The 12,258-nt window shown below is 39.2% G+C and overlaps 1 protein-coding gene across 1 annotated transcript; it reads right to left on the bottom strand.

Moving 5' to 3' along the window:
• Positions 1-1,894: 1,894 nt before the first annotated feature.
• On the bottom strand, positions 1,895-9,512 carry LOC103367226 (cytochrome P450 3A40-like). Its single transcript, XM_008295195.1, has 13 exons — positions 9,406-9,512; positions 5,145-5,238; positions 4,984-5,036; positions 4,778-4,877; positions 4,544-4,657; positions 4,347-4,435; positions 4,068-4,216; positions 3,859-3,986; positions 3,683-3,761; positions 3,040-3,200; positions 2,718-2,944; positions 2,475-2,637; positions 1,895-2,345 (listed from the first exon to the last, which is right to left on the bottom strand). Exons 1-13 carry the CDS (start codon positions 9,474-9,476, stop codon positions 2,262-2,264), a joined length of 1,512 nt encoding a protein of 503 aa, XP_008293417.1. The 5' UTR covers positions 9,477-9,512; the 3' UTR covers positions 1,895-2,261.
• Positions 9,513-12,258: the final 2,746 nt, after the last annotated feature.

The following is a 12,258-nucleotide window of genomic DNA, read 5'->3' as shown; positions in this document are numbered from 1 at the left end:
TGCGCAGTACTGACGCTTTATTTGCCTTGGGTCTCCTGCAGGTCCATTTGTGTTTCGGGGACGTTGCGCACCTGCTGCGGAAGTATCATGACTCAAAACAGTGCAAAGAGGAGTGGTTCTGTCAGATGATAATGGAGAGGTCAGGGCATTGAACAGTCTAGTCTTTCTTCTTACCTCTCCTTCTTTTGTCCCTCTGCTCCCTTTTTATTTTTTTTTGAAAAGAAGGAAACTGGACAGACGAGATGGTTCGGTTGGATGATCTGTGCCAATTACGCACGAATTATAACCAAAAGAGTTCCACATTACAAGCCTGCCATCATCACCTCTGTATACTTCTTATTCAGTACTTACTATAGAATGTTTAGTGTTAAATAAACTGTAAATCCAGACCACAAACTGTACTGAGGAGTTCCTCATATTCATATTATGAAGCCATAAAGCACTGACAGGTGCCATTACATTGTCAAATATTGATTCAAGGTTATGTGCAGTCTTGGACACTAATCCAGTTATGCAACAGTATGTTTCTGCGTGTTTTTCCACTGGCTTAGTATTTATCTAGTACAGTTAATATAATGCAATTCAACAAATACCAACGTTCAGACTAAAGTATTCCTTAAAGTGCAATAAAACTGTGTAAAATACTCCATTTCAAATAATCAAGCAATCACAATCACACACTATAAACTGACCATCTTTTGCATTCGAAATCTTTTATTGTAATTCTGTGATTGTGGGTTCTTTTTAAAATCGAATTTCCAGCCTTTTTAGCTTGGATTAACTTACAGCAGGGGTCTCGAACTCCGGTCCTCGAGGGCCGCAATCCTGCAAGTTTTAGATGTTTCCTTCTTCCAACACACCTGATTCAAATGATCAGGATCGTCATCAGGCTTCTGCAGAGCTTGATGATGAGCTGATCATTTGAATCAGGTGTGTTGGAAGAAGGAAACATCTAAAACTTGCAGGATTGCGGCCCTCGAGGACCGGAGTTCGAGACCTCTGACTTACAGAGAGGGAGACCAGCACTGTGATTACAGAAAGTCACTAAACTGCAGGAAGCTGAAGAAAATACAAAGGTGACTGTAACGCCCTTGTAGAGGCAGTTCTAAACTTAAAGTGTTATGAAAGAGAAAAAAAAAAAAGCTTTCAAACAATATTTTTTTCATATAGAGGGGTTATCCTTAGTCAAAATCACCCTATAAAATATTCATCTTTATTGAGAATGTAACCTTTATACAAATAATGTTATTGCTCTGCTCTAATTAGGGCCCATTAATGTATCCAGTGCCCTTTCTAATTTTTCATCCTTGCCAATCAGACGGTCGAGTCCACCACCGAGTGCAGTACAAGTACAGAGCTGCATACATTTTTCAAGTGTTGTCAATGCCTGCCTCAAACATGTACCAGGGAGACCTCACACTGACCAAATTAAATGTGAGCCTTTTTACAAGGTAAATGAAATACAAAGTCAAAAACTATGTGTGATTTAGCATGACTATATTGTTTCCTGGTCCTGGTATATTTAGGTTCATCTTATAAGAAAAGGACAAGCAACCGGCCAGAAAACAACACGCAAACAGGCCGAACTTGATAACTAATATACAACTCTCTCAACAATGTCACAGTATTCATTAAAAAAATGTAATCCATACATTTGAACTGTGAGGTAATTTTGCTTTTTTCCAGTCAGGACTTTCCCTAAAGAAGATAAGGAAGGAAAGTAAATAGACATCTCGATCACACATAGTGACAACAAAGCAACAAAATGGTATTGAGACGTATTTTTAAACAGCTACATTTGTGGTATTTTTTTAATATTCAAGATTTAAAAAGATTACAGCAAACTGTATAAAACTGCGTCCGTGGATAAGAAAGACATGACAAAAGCATCAGCTGTCGTTTGATTTGTAGAACTCCGTTTATTGAAAGTGTACAGTTTTGAGGTAATGTGAACGAAATGATTAGTGAAAGTATGCATGATCTACTGTCATATTAAGGTGTGTCCTCTAAATATAAACAGTTGTGCTTAGAAAAATCGACAGCACAGTAGAAATGAAATCTAGACTACTGATATATGCTCTTCTTTGATTAGTGCTTTGATATACAGTACACTGTGCATGCTTGACATAAACAAGTGTTTAATTTATTTTTGAGCAAAAAAAAAAGTGTTTTCTAAAAGAGACACTTGAGGCAGCATATGTTACTTTATATGGATAATGAAAGGGCAAAACTGAGACAAGCCAAGTTGCATTTAATCAGAATTAGCTCCTTGTCCTGGGCTCAAGCTTCAGCTTGATTGGGTTCTTGGGTGTCATGAATCCATCAGCTGCCAGCTCCAATGGAATCTAAAAAAAAAATTAAAAATGTTAAAAAAAAAAAAAAAAAAAGTACCCCACATGAAGCCCACAAAAGTTAACCATCTATAAAAACCTGTTACTATTTTTAGACCACAAATATTGACAATGTCTTCTCACTTCTGTCTCCTTGCATGTGACAAAGCTGAAGTCCTGAAGGATCTCCACAACAGCCAACTTCATCATCAGGAGTGCAAATCGCATGCCAATGCAGTTCCTTGGCCCAGCTCCAAAGGGTAGGAAGGCATAAGGGTCTATGTTGTCCTTATTCTCTTTGCTGAACCTGAAAAAACACAAATATCCCAAGTTGGTAAACCAAAGACAAAATGTAAAAATTAAACTGCAATTAATCCAGTGTAGTACCTTTCAGGTTTGAAGGCCTCAGGCTCTGGCCACAAAGAAGGATCACGCTGGAGAGTGTAAATTGGTACCATGATGACGGTTCCCTTAGGTATAGTCACACCGTTTATTTCAACAGAAGCCTTCGACATTCTCTCTAATCGAGTAGCAATGGGGTATAGCCTCATTGCTTCATTCACCACCATGTCCAGGTATTCCATCTGCATCAGGGCATCGTAGGTTGGCCGAACCTGGTTGGAGACAAAGTGTAACGTCAGCTGGTAGCTCAGGGCCAGTTGCTTGTAAAACACAAAATGACTTACAGTAGGCAAAATAGTCAAGGAACCTTTTCAGGGAAGGTTTTATCAATCTCCTCCTGCAGGATCTTTTGGGTGTGAGGGTTGGTTGCCAGATTGTAGGCCACGAAGCTGAGTGTGCTGCTACTGGTTTCATAACCAGCAAAGATAAATATCATGGCCTGAGCAAGAATCTCCTGATCAGACAGTCCTGCAACACAATCACACACACATTTTACTATCCTGATAACAGTTATGGACAGGTAGACAACTTTTTGCTGATGTTTAGCAGCCACTGCTTAAAATACTGCTGTCCCTGTAAAGCCATTTATGTGGCAACATCGTGTAAGAGGACATTTCTTACTTCCTTGTAAACATCTATTTTTATATGTCAGTGATTGATAGAAAACATAATGTTATACACACCGGCTGTGTATTATTATTTTACCGGCTGTAAAAACTCACTCAACAGCAAGTATTTTGCTTCAGCCTTGACAACAGAAAAAAAATATGAACATTAAAACCCCTTGACGCCTGAATTTACTTCCTATTATTTAAAAAAAAAAAACTGCATCAACCGGCAGTTGAGGAATAGAGACGCTATTTTGACTGCATTTGTGAGCAGAAGCGGTTTGATGCGAATTCGCGACAATCGGCGTCAATTAACGTCTCCACCTGGTTTCTTTCTCTAACCTTTTTGGGAGCCTGCATCTTCTTTGTTGCTCTCCGAAATTTGAGCATCTACCATCAGCTGCATGAAGTCCACTCGGCTCTGCCAGACAACAATAGAAACGATTAAAGGAAATAATATTATGAACCCAAAATACAAACAGGCCAACATCAAATCCATTGTTAAACCCCTGGATTACCTTGTGTTCATCCTTATTCCGGTCTGATTTGATCGTCTTGAGAAAGCTGTAGAAGAACTTCAACACGTCACTGGGGAAGAATGACACATCCATCTTCTCCAAAAGTGGCGATAAAAATGGAAACAGAACTGAAATGAATAGTATACAGTTAATTCAGCACTCAAGTGGACAAGATGGGCATTGTGGTTGCAGTGTGACATTTGACATACCCACAAGCACAAACAAAGGATTCAGCAAGTTAAACTTGACCATTCTTTTGATGTTTGCCACAAAAGGATCAGCGGGCTTGTTGATAGAATCAATGTCCACACTGAAGGCGGTGCTGGTCACAACATCCATACTGTACGGCCCGAAGATTCTGCAAAAAAGGCAAACGTGACTCAAAAACAATAGTACCTATTAATCAGGTAAGAGAATATAACAAGAAAAGCACAAAACCTCATGTAAATCAGTATATATATACTTTTTAATTGCACAAGTGAACTCACTCTTTAACCTCGACAACTGCATCTGTCTCCACTTTCTTGTGCAGACTCTTGATCAGATTGCTTGAGTGCTTCAACATTATTGTGTACATCTGCCCAAAAATAAAGAAAACAACAACTCATTAAACATGCACATAATGTACTAAAATGACAAAAAAAAAAAAAAGACATCAAAAAAAATCTGCTATGTGCTTTCTAACCTCTTTCAGTCGACCACTGGTGAATGATGGTGAGAGCACACTGCGAATCCTCTTCCACTCCTCATCTTCTACCACCGTTACGGCGTCACGCAACGGTCCATTAAGGCCCAAATCCTAAACCACCCAGAAAACCCGCAACACACACACACACACACACAGATGTTTCTAGTGTGTTCTGTGGTTGGTGCCGAGGAATTAACTTGCAAAAATGGCCTCTCCAGCGTGCTTTCTTACCCGTCTGTTGGTGAACACGGAGTAGCACTCTTTCACCAGGATCGTTTTGATCATATCGGTGTCCATTATAGCCAATAAAGGCTGTCTGCCGTCGTAAATCCTTGAAACGTAACAGCAGATATTTCAGGGACTCGGTTACAGCCTTGAAACATTACATGGGAAATGTATGATCTGATACGGTAAGGTATGATAGAGCAGACACTGACCCCCACATCTTCCCATACTTCTTGTAGCAGTTTGTGTCAAAATTGTGGATGCCCTGAGGAATAAAATGAGAAAGAAGTGACAAAGGCATATAAATTATCCAAAGCATTATCAGTGCAGTGTCAGCATGGATCACTGCAGCAATCTGGCAAATGTGTCCCACCTGTCTGTACTCCAGAAATGTCCCAATGAAAGGTAAAGGTTTGGGTCCCTGGATGCCTATTTTCTTGAAAAAGCCATATGGAGCATATCCATAACTGAGAATGAAAAGCAGGATTAAAAAAAACAAAACTGAGACCAATGCCACATGTTCGTATGGATCAGCATTTCTTTTGTTTACTACAATTCCTACAGGCTTTACTCCTTTGCCTTTCTGTGGGTTTTTGTTCTTTTCTCTTGCATATTTTTACAATAAACGAAAAGGAAAAAATACAGCATTGCTGACCTGAATTACAATAATTGTTGTTTTCTTTTGGCATTTAAAGACCAGGTTTGCACTTGTTATCATAAACGTCACACAGCTCTAGCTTCCACTATGACATCGTCCAATTTAAACTTCAGCCATCTCAAATCATCCAATTTTAAGAACAGCATCCACTCGACCTCTTCTGATTGGCCTGAGATAATTATAGCATAAAATGAAAATATTTCTAAAGATATTACTAAACACTGAAGTCATTATGAAAGGTCTCATCTTAGTGCATACATTAGGAAAAAGATAATAATGCCAGCGACTGATATTTTCTGACCCACACGCACTTGCATGTTCCTATAATACAAACAAAACATTTACTAATATGAAAAACTTTGTTACAAAAGTGAAAATTAACCTGTTTTATTTTGTCTTTCATAACTGATCGAGCAGGTGTGACGAGCTGTACCTCAAAAACTAATCTAATTCAATTAGAACAGAGGTTTGGAGTTTCAAAATGGTTCTCCTAATATAAGTAAGAAAAATGGTTTTTGAATACAAGCACATAACATCATCACTTGAGACAGCACATATTGGGCTGAATGCATTGTCCTGCAGATTCTGAATCAATAACATGATGAGAAATAACAGGGAAGTTACAGGCTTTCAACTTTAATAGATATTTCCTGAGATATTGTCATCCAAACACAGCCTCAAATTCAAGAAAAATGTGCAAGCGAGTCATATCTGATGCACAAAGTTGTTTATGTATATATTCATCAATTATGGATGGGGTCTCATGCAAATCTCAGAACACAAACATGTTTAAAGAAAGCTTTGCTTGTCAGTGAAATACCTAGCTGGTCTTAGGTCAGCAGGCAATTAAAAAACAGATATCTTGGTAAGTTGATATATCAATCTAAAATTCCATGTACACAATTTTAAATGTCCATAGTTCATCATTTAAAAAAGTTTAAAACTCCTCAGAGACGGCAGAGCAGAAGGGCCCTGATGATTTGCTTAGTTTGTGTGAACATACTATAAACCAGGGGTCTCGAACTCCGGTCCTCGAGGGCCGCAATCCTGCAAGTTTTAGATGTTTCCCTCTTCCAACACACCTGATTCAAATGATCAGCTCATCATCAAGCTCTGCAGAAGCCGGATAACGATCCTGATCATTTGAATCAGGTGTGTTGGAAGAAGGAAACATCTAAAACTTGCAGGATTGCGGCCCTCGAGGGCCGGAGTTCGAGACCCCTGCTATAAACCAAGTTGTTAGATTGTCGTGGGTGAATATCATGCTTATCTGATGACGTTTTTGGACTTGTGCTTCTAAATTTCCTCGACTTTGTACTGTAAAGAGTTGTAGCCTAAACATTCCATCCTCAGTGAACACCCAGAAGACTGCAACCATAAAATTGTCCTGTCGGTAATTGGACAATTTATGAGACATATTTTACAGCCCCAACATAAATTTCTCTCACTGAATGCTAATTGTTAATTGTTATCAGTCAATATGTGCTTTGCCAATCTTCAAAATGCTCACAGAAATTATCTAAATGTCAATAGCTTATCATTTGAGTACACTTGAGCCTTTGCATGCAAATCCATTTAAAGATTTTTTATGCAAAGGGTGCACCTCTCCCATATGGGTGCCCAGCTCAAATCAGTGCTGAGTCTCTGTAGGCTTGACAGATTGCTGTTAGAAGTTAGCAGTTTTGTCTTTTACATAATAAGGTGTTGTCTTCAGCCACTTTATGCAGCTCGAAAATCCTCAGACCACAAACCAGTCCTGCAGGAAAAGCAACTTTTCATCGGGCTGTCTCGTTGTTTTGTTTTAGCATACTGAGCCGTGGTTTCTATGGACGGTATTGATCGATTTGACACTTGTTTACATATTTTCAGGGTGGAAACTTGAGACGGGCGCGGCAGACCTCTGACACAGCAGAAATTTTTACTTGTTATGGCAGAATCTGTACAACGTCATCGGGTGTCATTAATTTTGTCAATGACAGCTCAGTTTTCTGGCTCACACAACACTAGGAACTGTATGAACTGATTCACCTGAATGAAATGCGGCCACTGTTAGGGCTAACGGTTACACCTGCGATGTGCTCTATGACTAAAATGGTGAAAAGGATTTACTGAAACTGAAAATTGCTGTAATTATGTTAATTTCTGCACCTTGATTATCTCAAATGTCTGCCTTGGAAAGGGTTCCTGAAAGCATTGTTTTAAACATCTCTGCACTGTTAGGCTCATATATTTTACATTCATATTTTGATAATCTCGTATTATTTGAACTTCTTATTATTATCTTAATCTTTTATTATTATCTTAAGGCATAATCAACATAACTTGGACATAACGGAGGTAGAAACAGGATTTGGTGGTTTATCTTTCTCTGTCACAAGCAGGTATTTGCAGGAGGGAGAAACTGAGGGTGCTCAACAGTTGGGTGCAGAGTGGCAAGTTTCTGCACCTAAGAGATGGTGGAAGAAGGCCCAAGGACATGGAGGAGCCAATCAGCTAGCTGCAACACATTCTGTGCTCATCCTCATGTAATAGTTTAAGCACACTGGATCAGAGAGAGGCAGTCAGTCAGACTTCATGCCCTGACATGAACTTTGTTGGTGCTAGGGTGAGAAGTTTGCTTGTTCAACTACCTGACAAATAAATACATTGAGTGAGACCTAAATATCTTCTCCTATGTGCAGGAGCTATCTCACACATAGTTTCTGGTAGATTGGGATCCAGCTCCAACAGCACACAAACTTTATCATCTTCATTTGTCCCACACGTAATCTGGGGTCATGTTACTACCAGCATGATTTACAACCTGACTAGTGACGTAATAAAACAAAGCATTTGAGTGCATGGTCAAAGGCCTTACAGTTCACATTTGCCAAAACTACACTTCTCAAGTTTACATAGTGGTGTGTGCAAAGAGATTTGGGGCAAAGTTTCATTTTAAAAGAGGCAGACTGAATCAGTAGTATTCTACAGCCTTAAATTGTCAAATGAAAGATTCATCTGTGCATTTTAAACTGATTTCACGTCAACAAGTTCACACACACACACACTTTGTAATCCTACAAAAAGGACTATTGGCACTCCAAAGACCCTGTGTGTCCTTGTTTTTTGTTACAGGAACTTGCTCAGCTCTTTACATATCTTCCCTAAACATCAATCTATCTGCCAGCCAATGTAGTTTATCTAAACTACTGTACTCTTATTATGTAACATATGAAATACCCAGAGGAGCTTTTGTTCCATGACCTGGCAACTTTCTGGCCAGTGAGGAAGTACTGATAATGGCCCACAAATCTCCAGGCTTCTCCTGTTCTCTCTCCCCTGCAGGTTAGTATACACTATCCCCCTCAAAAACACAACCACACCCCTCACAAATGACTTGACTTCAACTCATTTCTGTTAAAGGACTTACAGCTTGTTTTTGTCCACTGAAGCCACGTGACTTCAGTCTTGAAGTGGGACAAACTGAAGGGCTTTAACTTATCTAATTAAACAGAAGTCATTTATTATGTATGTGGGTTTCTAGTTTATCATATTACATTTAGCTTTTAAAAGTCACCTGTGCCCTTGCATGAATAAATAAATAAGTGAAATTAAAATCTGAGTGCTAACAGATACATGATACAATTGTTTTTTTTAAATCATTAAAAAACTATTTTGCTGTTTTTGCGCATCTGACTTCTGCTTTGGAGTGGACTACGTTCCTTTAATGCAACATGATGATGTGTGGTCAGGAGATCTTGATAACTGTTTAAGATTCCGATTGAAACTGCAAAAAAAATAAGGAACAGAAAGTTTAAAAACACTAACTAACTTCTCTGTTGACTGACGGCGTTGTTATTTTACGCGACAACGAGCGTTTCCCACCGAGCAACAGGTCCTTGGATGCAACTGTTAGAATCCACATTCGGCCTAAACTTAAAAAAAAACTAGTTTTAAAACACTCCGGAGCTACAGATACTAACAACGCAGCACTTACATTGCAACCAGGGTGATGAAAATGACTATTAAAGTCCAAGTCTCGATGGAAAAGTCTGGAAAGTAGCCCATCTTCTCTCCTGCGTAACGCTGCTGCCGATCACAGTCGGAAGTGGCCTCGACTCTCCAAACGGAGGCGGTTCCGTATTTATTACGTAACGACTTATCTCGATTATTAGTCTGGGCTTGTTCAGTCCACAACACATGCGGGTCCACTCCCGTGTCAGCGACCATTCGTCCTGCTAAATCACCTTCTCTTCGTATCACTTTCTGTGAATGATTTAAACGGCGCCGCCAGAACAATCTCCTTGAAGGTGATACGCATCCTTCCTTTTTCATCAGGAGCTAATGCATATTTAATCACCGATCATCACCATCCGTCAAATGTTCTCAATAGGCAACAGATTAAAATTAGTACACATCTTATTATATTATATTATATGACTTGGAAACCTACTTTAAAGCATTCCCAGTGAGGCTGACTGGAGTAAAAGATCCCTTTTACCTAAATCAGTCAAAGCGAGGCATTGTAATGAGCCACCGTGGAGTAAAGATGGATCTGAGGGTTGGTATTCCAGTTTTTGGGGTCATGTTAAAGAATGATATTGATACAGTTTGCTCTTTTTTTTTGCTGTTTTGTTTTTGTTTTTGCTATTCAACATTAAATTATGGTCAATAACTTTTAGTGTGTTATGAGGAAAACAAGACTCTTTAATGTCAAAGTGAAAAAAAAAGATTTATGCAAAGTAAAGCCAATTAAAAATGCAATTTCAGCAAACCCCTTTAGTCTGCTGCTACTGATGGCTGAGCTGGATTTAGTCACATGCAGATGAAAGATGAGGAGTAGAAGTGGATCCAGTGGGTCCCAATGACCATTTATTGCATTTATTGTTGTTGAATTACAGATAAGTTGAAATAAATTTTTTAAAAAAGAGAGTCTCGTTCCTTGATGCAGTCACATGGTCAAAAAACTGTTTGCCTTCCTCAGCCACACCCAGATGCTGTGGCAGCTGGTTCATAAGCCTTCCTCCGTGGGCTCCACCTTCTACCTACCCAGTCAGGTGGAGCTAGACTCTCTGGTCTCCTCTAGGTGGGGGTAAACACACCTATGGCCATTCATTCTCCAATGGGCACACATGCACTCTCTCCCTCTCCCGTTCACACCCACTACTAACAAGAAAGAACAAATCAACATGAAGCTCAATTTGGCTCCTACAAAGTGATTTCATGAGTATCAGTTTGTATTAGATGCACCTTTGGCTGTAATTACAGCATTGAGCCTGTGTGGATAGGTCTTAATCAGCCTTGCACATGTGGACGCTACAATTATACCCCATTCATATTTGCAAAACCGCCCAAGCAAAATCGAGAGTGAACAGCTCTTTTCAAGTCCAACCACAACTTCTCAATTAGATTGAGGTCTTGGTTCACCTTGTTGTTTGAAAACCATTTCTGCTTTGGGCCGCTGGTAGATAAATCTCCCCCCAAGTCACAGTTCTCTTGCAGGCTGCATCTGGTTGTCCTCCAGGATTTCCTTATACTTTGCTGTATTTATTTTACCCTCTGCCTTTACAAGCCTTCCAGGGTCTGCTGCCAAGATGCATGCCCACATCATGGCGCTGCTGCCACCATGCTTCACGGTCGGGATCGTATGTTTGCAATGATGTGCAATGTATGGTGTTCGCCAAACACAGCATCTACTCTGAAGGTCAGAAAGCTCAATTGTGGTTCCATTAGACCAAAGAGTCATCTTCCAGTTGACTTCACATAACTTCTGGCAAACTTTATTTAAAAAGAGCTTTTTCAACAGCAGTTTCCTCTTGTCCCATTCTTCACATGACTGGTGAAGAATCCGGCCAGCAATTGTTACATGCACAGTCCCTCCAATCTCAACCACTGAAGCCTGTAACTCCTTCAGAGGAGTCATAGGTGTCTTGGTGTCCTCTCTCACTAGTATTTTCTTGCACAGTTCATCACTTTTTCAGTAGACGTATACATTTGCCATATTCTTTCCATTTCTTAATAATGGCTTTAACTGTACTCCAATGGAAATTCAATGACTTTGAAGTTGTATGGTATTCATACCCTGACTTGTACTTCTCAGTATAGAGTACTGATTCACCAGTGGCTGGACATTTCAGACACCGATGTCTTCATACTACAGTCATATGAGACACATTCACTGCACTCAGATGATCTCCATTTAATTAATGGACATTACTACGAAGAAATCTGCTTTGAAAGAGACTCTTTTGTTGTTTTGTTGTTGTTTGTTTTTTGCAAAGTCTTGTCAAAAAAGCAAATTTGATCACAATTCAATCTTAAAAGGCAACATCAAGGAAAAAACCCAAGAACACTTTTTCATGCACTGTAGATAGCTGTGAAGAGTGTCATTTTCCAAACAAATAGCAAAACAAGAAAATAAATAATGACAATGATGGTGGCAAATGCAAAATCCACTATCCAAGTTTTTATCATCATCATCATTATTATTTTTATTATTATTATTATTATTATTGCATTTGTTCTAAATTTCACCTTTTACCTACCTGCCTTGCCCTATAAGCAGTCTTTTCTCCTAATCACATGTTAAGTCACATATGTGTCTCTGCTCACATAATTCTAGTTTCACAATCAGGCGTTACCCAACACTGTGCTTTGGTTTTCTATCCTGAAAAAATAGATCTGGTGACCTTTAGTCAACACATCATGCTGTAATCGCTGTTGTGATATCCTGACTCATTCTGTTTATGCATACACTGACAGTTAAATGAGAACCCCTTTTAGGGAAAATTACACGACTTTAACTGGTGGAATTGTTTAATTTTGTATTTCGCTAACATTTTCATTGAAA

This window comes from Stegastes partitus, unplaced genomic scaffold, assembly GCF_000690725.1.
Source record: "Stegastes partitus isolate 25-593 unplaced genomic scaffold, Stegastes_partitus-1.0.2 Scaffold1030, whole genome shotgun sequence".
Taxonomy (NCBI): Eukaryota; Metazoa; Chordata; class Actinopteri; family Pomacentridae; genus Stegastes; species Stegastes partitus.
Note: the sequence above shows the minus strand (reverse complement) of the source record. Positions and strands in the feature narration are given on the sequence as shown.